Source organism: Cupressus sempervirens, chromosome 1 (genome assembly GCF_028749045.1).
Source record: "Cupressus sempervirens isolate cs-2001-9-10 chromosome 1, ASM2874904v1, whole genome shotgun sequence".
Taxonomy (NCBI): domain Eukaryota; kingdom Viridiplantae; phylum Streptophyta; class Pinopsida; order Cupressales; family Cupressaceae; genus Cupressus; species Cupressus sempervirens.
Window position 1 is genome coordinate 771,105,546 of NC_143118.1, and position 19,767 is coordinate 771,125,312.

At 38.2% G+C, this 19,767-nt stretch overlaps 1 protein-coding gene across 12 annotated transcripts in view; it reads right to left on the reverse strand.

Moving 5' to 3' along the window:
• The window catches only part of LOC149580161 (protein-tyrosine-phosphatase MKP1-like), a 43,255-nt gene extending 23,804 nt beyond the window's left edge, over positions 1-19,451 (reverse strand). For 5 of the 12 annotated variants that reach the window (XR_016353375.1, XR_016353381.1, XR_016353374.1 and 2 more), the window contains exons 1-3: positions 18,884-19,430; positions 18,648-18,680; positions 14,049-17,078 (exon numbers count right to left, since the gene is read on the reverse strand). Coding sequence is in view for 3 of the 12 variants with exons in the window: in XM_089789797.1 (XP_089645923.1) it covers positions 14,049-16,607 (2,559 nt within the window). In the remaining 9 variants the exon portion in view is untranslated. Of the gene's footprint in view, positions 1-14,048; positions 17,079-18,436; positions 18,493-18,647; positions 18,681-18,883 lie in introns of all 12 variants that reach the window. The other 7 variants (XR_016353363.1, XM_089789809.1, XR_016353365.1 and 4 more) reach the window with 6 other exon arrangements.
• Between the last annotated feature and the right edge of the window lie 316 nt (positions 19,452-19,767).

A 19,767-nucleotide genomic window follows, 5' to 3' on the forward strand; every position in this document is an offset into this window, starting at 1 on the left:
CAATTCGGTCTCAAAGTCACATACAAAAATTTATTTAAAGATCCAAAATCCATGGACTTAGTTCAATATTCAATCTTTGCCAATGAAAAAATATATTATATCAGGAATGCCTATATAGCTTTTGTATGCAAAAAAAAAATTAGAAATTGTGTGAGGTCTCTCTTGTTTTTTACATTTCATATTTATCCATAGATGGAAAACTGTAATCAGAAAGGCAAACCCCTTCACCGTACCTAATTGCAACAGCTTTGAAATAATAATGAACTGAGAACTTAACAAATAACAATAATTAGCAAGGTCGGCTTAGAGCACATTATAGCATTTCTGACTTATTCAACAAACTGAATAACTAATCAAAAAAAAAAACATTACGTAGTATCCGGAAATATGGGCATGTATATCTCCAAGGTGGGCATTTTGTGCAGAAAGGTTTTTTCCGTGAAATCCTAACTTGCTCCCAGGTGCTTCCTCTTCCTTGTTTGCTAGAATGACATATACTTGATATGTCTTGTTTAGAAAAAATATATCCCTCAATTCTGAAGGCTCCCGAGAATTTAAAAGATGCGCATTTTCGTCGCTTCATAAATTCAATAGCCGATGATTTACTATTAATATGCATTTTCAATGGTTATCGGACCTCAATTCATTTTAGAACACACAACATCTTTATATGCAGCTTGAACACTAATCATCTCCAATAACAATTCCATGAATGCAGTGGACTTCTTCCAAGGAAGCACTCATTCGAATTTTGCATAAATCGTTCCTCTCCCGATGCATAACTTTATGGACTTCATGCTCAACATGCTAAGCAGTGGGCACCAAAATCTCCTTCATCGTTCATGGTGCTATAAACAACACTCACACTTCACTGCCTGCAAACAAAGAAAGAAAAGTTAGAAATAAACGAAGATAAATGAATTGAATTCCATGTCTGGCTTGTTCAGGGTCTAGGTGTGTGTGGACAAGCTTCATTGCTCCATTGCTTTGTCTACGGGCTTGATATTTCGAATCCTTTGAATAATTTATCACTTCACGGTCTTCAGTATTTGCTTGTTCTATTGTTGCATTATTTACTTCCTCCATTGGCCTAGCTTAACGGGCTTGACTTATTTCCACTATTGTTGTTAATTTTCCCCGTACAGACTCAATGCATCAAACCATAGGCCTCTTGCAACACATAACACCCATACATCATCGTCCCTCTTGGCAAAAACGAACATAACCATTTCCCAAAGGCATGGCTGGTCCTCCCATATCACTGAAGATATTGAGTACCAAGGAATTAATTTAGGCATGCCAATTTATTTTTGGCCTCCGTTTTTATGTTTCTTCCCATTGCATACTTCCATAGCAATCTTCTTTTCTTCCCTTCGAAACAAACTTATTTCTTCCCTTTAACAGAATTTTCCGGAATGAATATATGCTTCCTTTAGCGTCTTCCTCCAGTGGCTTCCAACTCTAACAGTACTAGAGTTAACTATTTCTAAGCAGTGATTCAAGGTTTATATTCCATATCAGTTATCATGGTAACGATTTGTGTGGCTTCCATCTATATTGTTACTATCGGGTCCTCTTGTAAGAGCCAATTCACTGATAATTACTTCATTACTTCTTATGGATACTCCATATGCCATGTATCTTCAACGGCAACAAGATGATCATTGATATTAGTGCACGCAAGTATATGCTTCATTACTCACTTCTTTAAGGTTAGTTTTAATACTGATGTAGTCTGTGGAATATGTAGCATATCAATTATTTATGTGTTATTGTTCATACTTTTCTGTTCGTTTTGACCTTCTGACGTGTTTCAAGAACAAATTCCAGTAGCTTTATTCAACCAACAATTACTTCAGGCATCGTGTAAACTGAAAAATAGTCTTTGTCAAGTTTTCAAATCCACTTGTTACATTTTTTATGTTTCGTCTCTTGCCCAAGCTACAATTTAAAGGCATCAATATAAACACTTCCCATCTAATCTAGCTCATGCAGATTGGAGAGCATTTAAATTTTGGGATATTTTCATTCATAGGGATGTGCTTTATCATTCAACCTCATAGAAGGTTGAATTCATCTACATCCAATAAATAGATACCTCCATAAGACCTGAACTGCTCAAACAAATTTATTCATGAATCTATATCCTTCTGGTCTGAAATATTCTTTTGCATACTAGATAATGATTTGGAAGATTTGCGTGACATGCTTAATATGGGGTACTTGCATAGTGCTGAATTGTATGTAGATATGAACTAGTTCGCTTGTAATATGGATTCAAATTTCCATGTCATAGCTTATTCAATGATAATTCATTTAATACTCTTTCTTTTATAATTTCACTTGTCAAACATTTATATAATATTTCTATATATAAATATCTTATCACTAAACTCATTAGGACATCAATGATTATATTTAACCAAGTCTCCAACATTGTTTCTTAAATGGAGAGCCTAAATTTTGCAAAAATTTGGGCTCCAACAGTGGCTCTAATTGGGAACATATACTCCTTGTGGGCATAATGAGATTCCAACTATCTTTGGAGGAGCATACCAAGCATCCATGCTTAACATGATGCAAGGTGAAAAGTTAATATTATTCCTTTCCTCTATCAAATACTTGATTCTGAACCTGCGATAACTTGTCCTTTCTGATCATGGTATTATATCCTTCCTTTGCACAATTAGCTTTTTGAGCCAAATTCATAGAACAACCTGTCATAAGTACTCTTCAAATACTCATCCAAATATTGACCAAGGAAACCTAATGCTTGAGTGCATCTACTTTCTTCTACAACCTTGTGATAAACATACATGTGTTTTTCCTTCATCACTTGTTTAAGATTAGATTTTACCTTTGCCTTACCAACAGGATCATTTGAAAAGAAATAAATTTCATTATCATTTATTCCAAACATCTGATCCCTTGCTTCACTCATTTGAGCAGTATGCATAGAAGAAAAATCCTCAAAAGAATTATGATGTAAACTGAAAAGCATTTTACTAAGCATATTCTCAACAAATATCATCATAGAGTTTTCAAGGACACTTATCTCGGTATGCTGCTTATACTTCATACCTGTATCAAATGCATCATCCTTATGGGCAATACTTACTAGCTCTGCTTCATTAAGAGCAATCTTCAGTTTTCGACTTTTGTTTAGCCTTTGATAAATCATCAGGTACACTGTGGTCTTTACTAGATGGAAGATCCTTATGATCATGTGTTTGATCAATCACACAAACATCTAGATCAATTTTCTCTACTTGAATGTCTTCTAGCACACTATTTGCTCAATTTCCATATTCTAGATGTTGATTTTCTTCACAAAAGGGTTTTAAAAATAACTCATATTCGTGAAATACAACTTTTCTTTTACCAAGAATCTGACCGGATATGACACTCATAAAACTTTCAAAACTATGCTACTTCATTTATGAATTTGCTTTCGCTTAACAGTATAGTGCTTTGTGGAAAGAATGTGGTACAGCAAAATAAGGATATTTTGGAAGTCTTCAAGAAAAATTTGCAGCAATCCCAAAATCAGCAAAAGCTATTTGTTGACACTTGCCAAATTAACCTTTGGGGTTTCAACAAAAATGAGAAGTCAAAAGATACAAGAGACACATAGAAATATCCTAAGAAAACACTTCGAGAATGAAGGGAAAAACCCAGCCACACACAACAAAATATTATTTTATTGATAAAGAAATTTGAGGGTACAATGCTTTTTGCTAGATGCAATATATATAACACAAGAGAGACTCTTTACTTTACAACAGAAGGTCTCTTGAAATTCCCAACTCTTTATTACAAATACAACTCTTTGTATTTCCATGACTTAACACATGATGAATGACACGTCTTTGTATTTAATACTAGTATAGATATCTTGAATAAATGTATCTTAAGAAATGTCAATGAATATCAATTATTAAATATTGAAATTTAATTTTCTACACTCAAAAATATTTATATTTTTGTTGGAGAAAGGGGTAAAAATTTATTCAGAAAAAGCCAAATTACAAAGGCCTCAGGCCCAATCCATCAAACCACTACCCAAAAACCATTAAGTTCTATCTTTTTCCACTAAATGCTCGAAAATCCCCACATAATCAGCAGGAAGATCATTCCTATTGGAAATATCCCAAACAGCTCCTTTCTCCGAAGCCCATTTAGCCAAGACATCAGCAACCCCATTCCATTCCCTGGGAATATGACAAAATGAGATCTCATCTACAAAGCTACTCAAGTGAAGAATCTCTCTACCAAGAGAGGCAATATGCCAGTTACAGTCCTCAATTCTCTGGTTACTTATCATGTCCACAACAATCTGAGAGTCTGATTCACACACTATTCTCCTCCATCCAAGAGAGCAAGTGCGCTCCATAGCTACCTTAATGGCTAAGGCCTCCATCACGTTATTGGAATGAACTCCTTTGTGAACAGAGAATATGAAACAAATCTTGCCATCTGCATCTCTCCCAATCCCTCCCACACCAGCCTGTCCAGGATTCCCATGAGAGGAGCCATCGGTGTTAATCTTTAGGACACCGTCTGGTGGAGGTCTCCATCTCCCTGTCCTACACACTCTTCTTTTTAGAGGCTAAGATCTCTTATTGCTTCTACTACCCAACCCTTTGTCCACCAATCCCAAATTCTTAACTATCTTGAAGTCATCAAGATCCACTGGCTCCGTCATATCACATTTAGCATAGATGGTTTCCTGAAGCCTGCTCAAGATCACCTGCCACAATTTAGTGACTCCCAGGCTGGAGTTACAAAAAATCCGACGATTACGCTCCAGCCAAAGATTCCAAAGAATGAAAGAAGGTCCAGCAGCCCAGGCCACCTGGAGGAATGAAGTTTTCGAAGGGGGTCTACCTAGGCTATCCCAAAACTCAAGAAGAGATTCAGCATGAATACATCCATGACACCATGCCTTCCACCACTTATGCCAAATTTCTCTAGAGAGAGGGCATAAGAAGAATAAATGAGAAAGATCTTCTCCCTGCATCCTACAGAGGGGACAGAGCGAAGGACCTTGAAATCCTCTTCTCTGGAGGTTATCCCAAGTAAGGCACTTTTTTTGAGCAACCAGCCAAAGAAAAAAATTACATTTAGGCCATGAGAATCTATTCCAAACCTTCCGCCACCAGGGAATTTCTTGGATTTCATTACACTGACTATCCAGCCGAGCATACCCCTGGGCCACACTGTAAATACCTTTAGGGCTGGGACCCCAAGCGAGGATATCTTTGTCCTTAGAAGAACTGCACAGCCTAAGAGAGAGAAGATTGGCCAACTCAACTTGAATCTTCGAGGAGCCCCCCGGGGGCCAATCCTGAGGATCTTTCCAACTAGCCACAATCATCGAACCATATCTCTTCATAGTTTTGAAGTGAACAACTTTGGTCCATCCTGCAGCTGAAAAAATCAGACATAGAGGTTGAAGATGAGGATGGCTGGAGAGAATGGGAGGATAGCCATCCCAAGAGTCTTGCCAGAATAACACACTCGATCCCTCATTACATATCCAGAAGAGGTCGTCCTTGATGAGAGGAGCACCTCTTTAAGAGTGTCCCAAATAAAGGATCCCTTACCATCCAGCTCCAGTCTAGGAATATCCTGAAGATCCCCTCCTGGGAAATACTTATGGGCCAGAATTTTAGCCCAACCGCGATCTTGATTCTTGCACCATCTCCAATATAACTTAGCCGCCAGAGCCTTGACAGCAAGAGCCATACATTTAAGGCCTAATCCCCCCGCAAACTTAGGTAGGCAAACAGTGTCCCACTTGACCAAGCTCCATTTGGAAGAGAGGAGATTGCTTGACCAAAGGAATTGTCGCGACAAAGCATCAAAATCTTTCATAACTCCAATGGGAGGAGTTTGCACCAGACACCTATAAATGGGAAGAGCCTAAATCACAATCTTGAGGAGGGTGACTCTTCCAGCCGAGGAGAGCCATCTATGAGTCGAGTGACTCACCTTGCTACGAAATTTGTCCAACAGACCTTGCCAATAATCTTTCAGCTGAGTACCTAGAGCTAGTGGAACTCCAAGATAAATCAAAGGAAGGGAAGTAACCTGAAACTTGAGAATTCTAGCAATCCTGACCTGAATTGACTGAGGAGTATTAAAGAAATAAATAGATGATTTACCTTCATTAATTTGTTGTCCAGAAGCTTTCAAATAAGTATCCAAAATTGCTCTGAAGTTCCTTGCTTCATTTATGGTAGCCAAACCCATCAATCCAATATCATCCACAAACTAGAGGTGCGTGTATGCTGGAAAATCATTGTGCCACTTCCAGCCATGAACAACTCCCTTTTCTGCTTGAGATTTTATAAATCTGCCCAGAGCCTCTGCCATAATGATAAATAGATATGGAGAGATAGGATCCCCCTGCCAAAGCCCCCGAGAAGCAGAGAATAGATTAGTAGGTTCTCCATTAATAAGGACTGAAAAGGATGTGGAATTCACACAATTGAGAACCCAATCCACCCATTCCATATCAAATCCAAAAGCAAGAAGCACACGACCAAGGAACTCCCAACTAACTCGGTCGTAAGCTTTAGCCAAATCCAGCTTAATAAACATAGCCTTTTCCTTGGATGTGGCCATAGAATGAATAGCTTCCGAAGCAATAACCAGTCCATAAAGAATCTGTCTACCACCAACATAACCTCCTTGTTCCTCAGAAATCAAAGAGGCAAGAAAAGGTTTAAGCCTTTCAGCAATTAATTTTGTGATAATTTTGTACGTGACATTGCATAAAGCGATAGGTCTGAATTGATCCAAACTGTTAGCTCCATCAATCTTGGGGATGAGAGTCAGGAAAGTAGCATTCAAGGATTTGAGCATTTGTTTATTTTGATATGATTCTTGAACAACTTCTAGAAGATCAAATTTAATAATCTCCCAAAACTCCTGGAAAAATTCAATGGGAAATCCATCTAGGCCTAGGGCTTTACCTTTCTTCATACCAAATACCACCTTCTCTAGTTCTTCAAGCCTAACAGGTTTTAACAGATCTCTATTCATACTGCTAGACACAAGATGAGGAATGCAATCTAAAATAGCCCTTGTCTCCACCAAAGAAATAGGTTCCTCCTTGGAGAAGAGCTGAGAGAAGTAATTAGTGGCCTCTAAAGAAATTGCCTCCCTGGAAGAGAGATGATCTCCAGAAGAAGAAACAAGAGAAGTAATGGAATTTCCAAACCTACGAGCTTTAACAGTGTTGTGGAAGAAAGCAGTGTTTCTATCTCCTTCTTGCAACCAATCCACCCGAGACTTTTGTTTCTGGAATATTTCCTCACGAAGCTTCCATTCTTCAATCTCCCTCAGAGCTGAGGATTCTTCAGACATTAAATCAGGAATCATTCCATGGTCTCTGATCTGGCGAGTGACACTGTCCAGCCTAGCCTGGGCTCTTCTTAAATGCTCTTGAAGGTTCCCAAAACATTGTTTATTCCACTGTTTCAGCCTGAATTTCACATGCTGAAGCCTCTTCTCAAAGGTGTACATGGAAGTACCGTGAAGGGGCTTGCCCTCATACCACCAGGCTATCATGAGATTCTGAAGGGAAGGATCCCTCAACCACATCAGCTGAAACTTGAAAGAGGGATTCTTAGAAGTCTTGAAAGGAGAGACAAAGAGCCTGATAGGCCAGTGGTCAGAGCCTCTCCAATCAAGAATTTCTGAACTGGTGGCCCATCTAAAATTCATCCAAAAACAAGATACCAGGAACCTATCAAGCCTTTCAGAGATAGCCTCCATCCCACTTCTTCTGTTATTTCAGGTGAATATACTAGAAGCAGGTTTAACATCAATAAGGTTCAAAGAACTAATATTGTCTCTAAGCATACTAGAAGAAGGACCCAATCAAGAAATCCTGCCCCTCTTTTCCTCAAGATTAGTAACCGCATTAAAATCTCCAGCAACAATCCAAGGAAGGAAAGGGTCTAAAGATCGGACAAATATAATATGTGACCACATAAGAGATTTGCCAACTAAATCAATAGGAGCATAAATATTGGAAAACAAGCACTTGTCACCTGTCTCAAAGTGAGAAGCCATAAAAGAGATGGAGGATCTGCTCGCAATCCACCACAGGGGAGTCACCTTCTTAGGATTCCAAAGACGAGCAAGACCGCCTGAGCTCTCTTGAGCTCCTACTGCCTGCCAGCTACCATGGGGCCATAACTTTGGCCCACAACTATTCAATTCGTCAACTGAAAGTTTAGTTTCCTGAATGAAAAAAACATCTAGAGAGTGAGAATCAATCAATCTACGAACAGCCTTTTGTCTAGGGATACTGTTCAACCCCCTAACATTCCATGAAATAACAATCATTTAGAAGATTGCGCGAAGTGGGAGTCAATGGGCTTCACAAACCCCGCTTCAACCAACGTCTCACGCATCATCTTAACTTTCTCTTGATCCGTTTTCCTTCCACTCTTAGCAGATTTCTCTGAGGTTCCCTTTTTAAAGGGCTTTTGCTGTAAGCCCAATACGGATGTAGCTTTGGAGCCTTTTGTGTTGTCGGTCACTCCTTTTTTGCCAGGATGGGTAGAGGCTATGATATTTGGACCGTCACGGGGATGTGAACCACCAAGAGTATCACAACCTAACTTCTGAACCAATTCATCTGCACCAACTGACTGGCCTTGTATTTCCTCAGGAATTTGGACTAGATTCTCAACTTCCTCTAGCTGGGGTTCCAAAAAAGAGCCATCACCTAGAGATGTCACAATAGGTAAACCTTCATCTTGTGTCAAGGTCTCTAGCACATTAAACCTGTTGAAGGTGTCATCACCTTCTCTATTCGTCCAAGTTCTCTTCTGCCCCTTTCCTTTATTGTGCGGCTTCACTGGAATAAAACCCTCCTTATCCCCAGAGGGACCAGCTGGCATAGGGGTTTTACCCTTGTCATCCTTAGGGGTCGGCATCGTGGTTGTTGATGATTGAGAAAATTTATTTCGGGGGCATTTGCGTTGCAAGTGCCCATACTCACAACAAATCCTACACCTAAAGGGTAGAGTCTCATAGTCCAACTGCTGAATCCATGAACAATGACCTAAGCAAATTTCCACAGAATCAGGTAGCGGATTAGTAAGATCAACCTCCACACATATTCGTGCATATGAAATTACCTTTCGAACCTGTGTTTGGGTGGCAGACCCAATTGGGTTCCCAAGCAGAAGAGATATCGTATGAAGAATATCCTCTCTCCAAAATTTCAGTGGCAGACGTGGAAGCCGAATCCACACAGGGACCCGAGACGGGGTCTCCTCAGCAGAATTGAATCCAGTGTGCCAAGGTTTGATGAATAACCCAACTTGGTTAAAGAAGTATGGGCCTCCTTCGAATACTTTGTTCTTGTCCGACATGCATGAGAAAATAACCATAAAATAATTGTTAGCCGCCAGTAGAATTTCCATATCCCCTTCTGGATTCCAAGTCCGATGCGCCCATGATTCCAGCACAGGTAGAGGGAGTCGGAGACCCAAGAACTTGCATATGAGTGCATGCTTGCCCCAATATTCCACATCTTCTAAAACTTGCTCCAATTGAATAACCAACACTGGTCGATCATCAGATCTCTCCAAACACCCATTCATCTTCTTAATTCGGATAGAACCTTTTGATGAAGCCACGTTCTCTCCAGATGTGTTATTGTCCATCTGGCCTTTAGCCCCTCCTTGCATTTGAAAAGATGTATCAGCCATATCCAGATCCTCAGTCAAAATCTGAGCCCCAAGGGCTTCCGAATGCCCCATGCTCGGACTAAAATACTTAATCTCCAAGCTAAACACCAAAAACCCGACTCACCAGAACCCAAAAGTTCTTCCCACGCCGCAGAGGAAAGAAAGCACCCTCTCAAAAAATATTTATATTTGTTTTTTAATATTGACTTAAGGTTTTATTTTTATTGCTAAATTTTTTGACTATAAACTTAAAATTTTAGTAAATATTAAATTATTTTTAAAAGTATATTATGTTTATAATAAATATTGAAATTTTGACATGTAGATGGTTGTCAAATTTAAGATAAAAAAATTATTGTTAAAATTAACACACTCATGACATCACACCCAACCTTTCTGCCATTGTAGAATGCCTCTAGCATTTATTACAATTATCCATGGTTACGGTGAGACCTATCTCCCCCATAAAAGACATGTCTAGGAGACAGAGACACGTCTCAGAGACTTATCGCATTTCCAGAGACCTCAAAAAAGGTTGGAGACTTCATGACAAAGTCCCCTGAAATCTCCCAATCTCCTAATCCAAAAATTGAGGTATCCACAGAGTCTCCAGATAAAAATAAATGTAAAATATAATATTAAATTATTTTATGTATTTTAGCCCTCATTTTAAATTTTTTTACTGCAAAAATTAAGACCAATGACAATTTAAATGATTTTTTGGAGAGCATGATAGCCGAAGACCTTGAGATGGATGATCACAACCTTGAGGAGTAGATGACAGTACCATCAACATACTAGTAGTAGATAGATTTCTGGTTTTTTTTTATTGCACTAAGTTTGTTCATTTTTGTTTTCATATCGGCAATTTTGCATGAAACTATACTTTTTTGAATTTAAAATTTGAATATGTAATAATAATCTCAGAGATTATCAATCTGATATGATAATGATCATATGCAATATTTGGAAAACAAGTATGACTGAGAGATATAGTAATGCGATTATATGAGTTCTGAAATATTTGACTCTATATTAATGTGACATTACTATTATTATTTACTTTAGTCTTTTAGTTTTACAATATCACTATTTTGTATTTAGTATTAGACTCTTTAAACTATTAAAAAAAAAATTGCCGTCTCCAAGTACCCCATCTCCTATTTTTGAAAAATTGTCATTCTAGTACCGGAGACCTCAAAGTCTCCCCGTCTCCCAGTGACCTTGCAATTATCATAGACATCCTTTTCAGCTGAAGTTGACTATAACAGAATTAAAGCCCAGAGATAAAGATTTATATTGCAGCTACAAACTCCACTAATGATGCTACTTCATTTATGGATTTGATTTCGGCTGATAGTACAGTGCTTTGTGGAAAGGATGTGGTACAGAAAAATAAGGATATTTTGGAAGTCTTCAAGAAAAATTTGCAGCAATCCCAAAATCAGCAAAAGCTATTTGCTGACACTTGCCAAATTAACCTTTGGGGTTACAACTACAATTACACCACCATCAGGAACAGGTATCCAGGTCAGGGGGACAAAGGGCCTCAAATTTTGTTTTTTTTAGTTTATACATTTATTTATTTATTTTATTTGTTTTGGAGTGGAGGGGAGTGGTATATAATACTACATTCTATGCATATGGTACTTGAAAAGCTAGTTATGAAAAGATGTATAAGACAATTTTATTAAGAAGTAAAATGGTAAATTGCAAATGCCAAATACTAAATACTAAATAGTAAATACTTGAACATTGAACAATGAACATAATCCAATTACTAATTAGAAATTAGAATACTCAATACCCCGGAGTGTAGCAAATTTCTTCGTTCAATGGGGTAATTGTCCCAAGAAGTCTTAGTTTAGTGGTAGTTTTCAAGTCTTGAGTCTTACAAATGAGTTTGAGTAACTTTGGCTCGCTAGGTAGTCAAGTTAGTCAGGGATATGAGTGAGAGCTGGGCAAAGCTAGTAAAGGATGTGGAGTTCGAGTCAAGATACTTGTGCTGAAATAAATTAGAATCCTCGGAAAATCCTTGTTTCAAAATTGAATTTATCTTGGAAACTCAAGAAAAGTTGTGGAAGATAAACATTGAGGGAGGATTGTTGATTCCTAAATTTTGGACAAGTCTGGAATTTTTGAAAATCTCAAACCTCCATTTAACACCAAGCGATCTAAAACCACTCTGAAACATCCCGACAGTATTTCTATAAAATATAACTTATAAAGTATAAGATACTTAAATGCTATATTTTATATAAAAATTTCTGCCCTCCAAACAGCGAGTTTATACTTCGAAAACTTTTGACACAGCAATGATAAGCTGCCACTGCAGGAGGCGCCCAGGCCTCCCTGGAACACTTGAGGGACACTTGGGCGTCCTCCTCAGCACCCTAGGAACATCTGGACATCCTCCCAACCTTGGCAGCGACTAAAGTTTTTGGGCACCACCGTTGGAAACTTGGGGGCGTCATCCCCACATCCCAAGAACATCCCCATACCTGGGAACCTCAGGTTTAGGGGGCACGTACCCATCGAACACTGGTTACAATGCTATAGGAAATCCCTCTATCAAAGGGGGCGGAGCTGAGAAGTTTAAACCTCATTTTTATAAACCCTATAAGATTGTAAGGAAGGTTGGTGCAGTAGCTTTGAGCTGGAATTTCCATTTGACAAAAAAATTCACAATACATTTCATGTTCTGTGCCTTAAGAAGGCCCTTTGATAGCAAGTCACTCCTACACAAGAACAACCTAACTCCAAGAGGGAAAATTGATCTTCAAACTTGACACAGTACTGGATGTCAAAGAGAAGAGGTTAAGAAACAAGGCCGTTCTTAAGCATTTGGAGAACTGGAAAGGACTTCACTTTGACGATACAACATGGAAGGTGGTGGAGATTTTTAACATTCCAACCTAGGTCAAGCAATTTGGAATGGTACTATGATGAACCTGTTTCTTTGCCAGTCAAATAATTATTGCAATTATAAATTATAAATAAATGTAATTATTATTCATTTTAATAAATCGCTTGTGGACCAACATACTATTCTTATTTTTAATCTTTATTTTAAGTCATGCTGTTTTTCTTTTTGGTCAGTTTATTCTTGCCGACTTGCCAGACGTGAGCCTATATATGTGTAGGCATGCGTTGTTGATCAAGGCATCGAAGTATTTTCCAGTGTTTTGGCATTGCAAGAATGCTCCTGATATTCAGACACAAACTTGGATATCGGATTGGTGGTAGAACATAGCCCTACACCAGACAGGGTACAACACAAAGTCAAAAGTGGCAAACTAATCCTACAGTGGCAAGCACACTCCACCTTTCCTGTACAGCACAGATGGTTTTGTTGTATGCACAAGGAAGATAAACACTGCTGACAGTGGCACTCATATCCTGCTTATTAAGGAAGCTGACATGTTATGGGTACCAGCTGGTGTGAGAACAGTCTATTGATATCTGAACCATAAGTTCCACTTCCAGGAGCTCATTATCTGCTTCCCGCTCAAGCTTGCTCAAGCACTTTGAAAAGCTTCTGTAAGATCTGAATATAATTTAAGAGATCTTAAGTGGCTATTCGCAATTATTTTTTTACAGTTGCTGTAGATTACATCTTTATGATTCTTTGATATTCTATTTGGAGTATGAATATTACTAAATGCTGTTGATAAACAAATATCATTACTTTCAAAGCCTCTGAAAAAGCTTTCTGGATGGTAGAAATTCATGTAATTTGATCTGTATTCTTCTGTTAGTCTGAGAAAGATATGCTTATTACATACACTTTGTCTTGTTCCTGAATATTTAATGGATGTTGAGCTGATTAAGTAAGCGAACTTAATACATTCTGAGATGTTACTGTTTACTGAGTAATTTGTTGATACCAAATGAATCTTCCTTGGTTCTAAATTGGGAGGAATTGTTTTAAAAATTATATTTCTCAAGCTGGTATACACCAGACCAGATCATAAAATTTTGAGAGTAGCAATGACCCTTCATACATGATCTTATTAGATATAGCCTTAGGCTTAAGATTATTGCAAAAGATAAAAATCACCATTTTTCTTCTTGTTGATTATATAATAGCTATTTGCTGTTTTCTTTATGATCCAATTTTGATAATTGCTTGATAGCCACCTATTTATGTAATTATTTATATGACTACTTCATAATTTTTATGTAGGTGGAAGGACAGCCTCCCTGATGGTTTGGTGGCAATTTTATTTCTCATGAAAGGACCACAAACCTATTTAATAGAAGCAACAACAGAAAAAAAATGTGGATACCCATTTATTATCATCATGTAAATTATGAAATACCAATGCATACCCTGATAGGAATATCCAGTGAGAGACCCATTTGCTTGAGGAAGTCATGACCAACTTTGTCCCAGTCTCTCTCTATTGTCAGAGTTCTATCTAATCTGCTGTCCAAAACCAAATCAGAACCAACCCACAGATACAGTACAGTAGAAAACTTCATATCTTCACATGTCTTTCTTGGTGCCAGTAAAATGAACAGTGCTCTATGATCAAGATCATTTGCATTAAAGACATCAAACATTTCCATATTGGGCAACTTGTACAATACAGGACTCGTGCACTTATGGACATTCTTCTTTTCCCATCTTGATATACAGGATGACCCACATTCTGAGGAAGAATCATAGAAATCTTTTTCAGGTAATGAAGCTTGGATGGTTGAATTCTGAAACTGCTTCTGCCCCCTGTATTTTTCATCATGACAAACATCTTTGATTTCAGTAGGTTCATGATCTTCCAGATTTTTCTCTTGTTTCTCTCCATTTGAATCATGAGAAATTTCATCAAATACTTTAAATTGAAAATCTGACACAATTGCCTTGTTGCCTTTTTCTTGAGGGATATCAGAAGAAATCCAAGGTCCTATTCGTATACTACTTGAAACCTTGATTAATGCTGGTATATCTAAAGATGGTGAATTGTTTCCTCTGCGTTGTGCTAAAGAGAACTGAGGACCCTTGGCTTGAGATGACACTGGCTTTGCAATAATCTCAGAGGGTGTGATGGTTCTACTTCTGACAGATGGTTCCCATAAATTTGAGACAGGAGATGGTGACTGAGATGACGAAAATGGGGACCAGGCCGAAGAACTTGGTGATAGAGTAAATGAAAGACTAGATGGTGAAGGGTAAGGGGAAAGTGAAGGTGATGGTGATGGAGACTTTGAATTAATTCTAGAATCTGAAAATGTTGACATAGGAGAAAGACAGGGAGATAATGAAGGTTTTATGGGACCTGGTGACAACAGTTCTCTATCTCCATGAGAAGCTTTGTCATCATTTTGTCCATCCAATTCTGAAGCAGCTGTATCACCTATTGTATTGGACGCTGTAACAAGCTCCTTCACACTGCCAGAACCAAATTTGCGCCGCAACTTATCCCAGCCAGTTTCTCTTGCTGGCAGATGTGTTTCAATTTCTGTTCCTGGGAATGAAAATGGAGGAACAACACCTCCTGCTATTGCTCTTCCAAAGAGCTCAAAATCTATATCATATGATTCTACCCTCTTGTCTCCAACACTGACTCCATGTGTTGCATCAACCTGATCTTTACCAGAACAAAATCCTTGTAAATTATCTTCTGATGTAGTACTCTCTGATTTATCATGGTCATCTAATAAATGAGGGGCTTTTGAAAGAGCATCTAAGAACTCACTATTTTCATGCCCTTCATTTACAAAGACTATTGCACCCTGAGCTCTCTCGTATTTTACAACTTGCGAAGCAGCAACCTCAGCCATCCTTTTCATGAAAGGATTGCAACTGTTTCCTATCCAGACATAGATTGCAGAAGGTATTTGTATAATAAAAGCACCTCTAGAATCCAATGCATCTGGACCAGGAGTGTTGATTGATTTTGGAACCAAATGTAGGGGTGCATATGAAGAATGAGGGGCCATTCTGTACATCCTTAGCAAAGAGCTTGGACTCATTGGTGCGGCATGTACTCTCTTCTGGCACTGTGATAACTGGCTAGCAAAGCCAATGTTAGGATTTGTGATACCTCGGGCTGCTTTAACATACTGAAAAGCATCTTCAAAGCTCTGACCTTTTCTCCACATGAGATATGCAATTACCAGGGAGGTTGATCGAGAAACTCCTTGGCAACAATGCACAAACACTCTCCCTTCCTGTTCTCTTACTTCCTCAAAGTAATCAAACACATCATATAGTATGCTTGTGATATCTTCACAAGGGCTGTCTTGCAACCACAGTGTCTTGTACACTAGATCTGGTTTAAAATACTCTGGACAAACAAAACCGACACAATTTAACACATGTGTTATACCATTCTGACGGAGAACCTCTCTGTTTTTAGCAACTGCATCACTGCCCAGATAGACATGCTCAGCAACCCTTGAACATTCCTTATCAAAGAATGCAATTCTATCCCTTTTTTGCTTTAACTCTGTTGGCTCAACATTCCTTTGAACTGATCCCAAGTCAATCGTGATGTCTGGACCATTTAGTAGCTTACCAGAATCTTTTTTACCCCTAGGTGTTGAACAATATGGCCATTCTCCAATGTCATCCGATCCTGCTTCAGGCCATTCTTCCAAAAACCTTCTTGTGATTGAAAGAGGCTGCAAAGGTGGTAGACATGACCTGGCCTTGATAGTCTGCTGTGACCGGGGAGTGAGAGGGATGCAGGGCCCTTGCAATGCAGTTGATGTCCTTTCTGCAATCTGCCCAGATGGATGTATATTACTACAGTTTACAGGTTCTAGTGTTAGACGTGCAGAACATGAGGAGGACCATGAAGCAGATCTCCAAAATTTCTTAGGATACTGACAATCTCTGTTACCATCCCCAGCTGCATCTTCCTCACCCATGACACTCTCTTCCATGGAATACAAAAATAGCTTCCTTATCTATTTTATACCCAACTAACATTCAGTAGACTTAGAGCCCACTCCTAACCAGGTATAAGAAACCCTCTTGCAGGGTTGAACATGTGAAACTACTGGGATTTTACTGTTTACAGGGCTTACGCATTTCCTTTAGCAATTAGGTGCACAACCCAACTTCCTACTGGTGTAAAACCCAACTTGGGGAATTTCTCCACAACTGCGCTTAGACTTTGCTAACTTACCAAGTATAGGCTTGCCCTTGAGCCCTATATCTCAACAGTTCAAAAATCAAATTTTTTTCACATGACCCGCATAAAACTTCTCAATTGCGGCAACTGTAATGAATTAATACTCATGTACAATATTTTTTCTGAACAGTCAACCTGAAAAGTAAGATAATGACCTGACCAGGAATTTCTACCTTGAACAAACATATCCTCGAGGGATTTATATAGGTTTTCCATCATCCTGTAAAGACAAACCAAATTTCACCATAATTGTCAAATGGGGATTAAAAACTATCAGCCCTAGATGTGCAAGAGCCTGCAACAGAATTCCTGTAGGGAACATAAAATTGGGACGTACACATCTGCATGCAAATGCAAACTTGTAATTTTGAGAAACTGCAAAACTTCAAGCATGGTAAATTCATCCAATAGAGGCAGTGGTATGTTTTAAACCAATAAAGGTTGAAATATCCAGCTCAACTTAAAAGTAACTACAAAGTTGAATGAAAGAAAGTATCTTGCCAAATTCCAAGATTGATTTCGCTACCTATTTACATTTTACAAGTAAGACAAACATTTTCACATCAGGCACAAGCATTTTGCTCTTATTTTTTATGATGTACAATTTTCCTTTTGTGAAATTGCAAATTCATTTTCAAAACACAAGTTTCCCATCTGTGGAACTGCAACCTTTTCGCTTTTGTTATCCAAGACTTGGCAACAAAAAAGAGGAGAATGAAATGGTTATAATTTCTAAGTTAACACTGAAAGAGTTCATATTTTTTTAGAAAAGCGTGATGATACTTTCATCAAAATTATTAGCATATTCCTATGAGATACTAGCAGATTATTTATTTGCAAGATCCTGCAAGTCAAGCTAAAAATAATGATACAATCTCTCACCTAGAGTCGGGAGATACTGCTTTGCGGGTAAGAAAACGGTAAAGGCAACACAAAACTTCATTATTAAAGGGTCAATTCCTTTTTTTTTAAATTTACTGTTAGAAATGAACCGTCCACTTTTCAATAAAAGAATCCGAAAACCAAAATTATCAGATAAAGGCATAAATTCAAAGCAGGCGAGGCCTTCCAAGTTCAAATATTCACTGTTCAAAATATTTGTGCAGGTTGAACGAAAATAAGTCTTACAACATCTGTACTAAATATCCGGACTCTTCCAAACTGTTGAGAAAGAAACAATATTAATTTCACGGACAGTATCTGTAAAATATGACACGAAAGTTGAAACCGCTAAATAAACGAATGAACTAATGAGATTATATACCTAAATCAAAAGCTTTCCAAGATATATAAACTGGACTCATGCAACAAAGCAGTGAAACACATTTCTGTGCACCAAAATTTTCAAAACCATATAACGATATACAGAGCACTGAAAAGAAATTGTAAACGTAGATTGGACCGTTCAAATCATTGCTTCAAGGTTTTTAAAGCCCAAACTATGCAAACTGAAACCATTAATGTAACAAAGCTTCGGTAAAGCTAGCTTAAAATACCTGCTGTGCAACTTTCTTTATATATGAAAAAACTGAAAGAGTTTCTTTGCTAAGTAAGGAAAATTTCAAGCCCAAAACGAACCGTAAAAGGAGTAGAATGGGCAGAATGTTCAGGAAATGAGCCGTTTTTGGGGATAACTGTTTTGACACAAATAATACAAAGAGTAAATGCATGAACCGCCCGAAAATTCTAGGAAAATTGGGCTTTCACAAGCTATAGCACATAAACAAGTAATTTGTTCTTTTGTAAATTCTCTAAAAACAAATTAAGGCAGCATATGGAAGAAAAGAACCTGATATTCTCGTAAAATTGAGAGCTCACGTAGCTGAAACGAACAGACATAAGTAATTCTCAGTTAGAAAAGAAAAAAAGCCTACAAAAACAAAATAGACACTACATACAAAACGAACCTTAATCTTTCGGAACCCATAACTTTAACAACTAAAGTGACAGGGAAAATTTAATCCGGAGTTTTCCAGGAAAAATCTCTTTAACACAAAAAACCGAAATTAGATGCAAAAGACGAACCATAAATTCTCAGAAAATTTCGGTGGAACAGCATCGACAATTATTTTTCTGGCCTTTGTAAAGCTGTAATTTTCCTTGACGGATAATCGTATTCATTGAGAACTAACAGAGAAAGTGGGAGGTAGGGGAAAAGACGAAATGCTCAAAACGAACCGTAAATTTCCAGAAAATTTAGCTTTGAACATCCGTAATGCCACAAACACGTATAGCATTTCTTCAAGCCGCCTAAAAACGACTTCACACACTACGATGCATGAATCGAGCAGCGCAATTATTCGTACAAAATTTATTTCTTCAAAAAAGAAAATAAATCCTTCAATTTTTCCTCGTTAAAATTGGTGCGAAAACCATAGATAGGCGAACACCTCATATATTTCCGCCGCCTTTACTGAGCGTTCTGCTCGCTGGTCAAAACTAAAAATTGAGGAAAAGAATCGTTTGAAAAAACCTGCGTGACCAGAAATTTATGCCGTTTTCACCGCAATTCGAAATTCGAACCCTTGACCCGATCCGTAACACACCTTTCGCTCAAAAATCCATTCACAGACCTTTCTGGATGCAATTATGGGAAGAAATTTTCAAAGGACTGTACAACCCTAGTTTAACCAAGGTGAAGGTTTAATTTCAGCCCGGGTTAAATGTGGGGTCAAGCTAAGTCTTACGGTCAATGCCGTGCATCGCATGCGCCGGGCGTGAGTTGAAAGCGATGGTTTCTCCGGTCGCCGGGAAATTTTCACGGCAAGCTGTATGGCCGCCGGCAGTGCCCGGAAGTTTTGCCGACATGCGCACTTTGTGTTGAAGTCAAATGTACGTTACTGGATCGTGAATCCATTGATCGACATGACTGCACACACTTGTTCATGATAGAAGCTGTCCTAATTCAC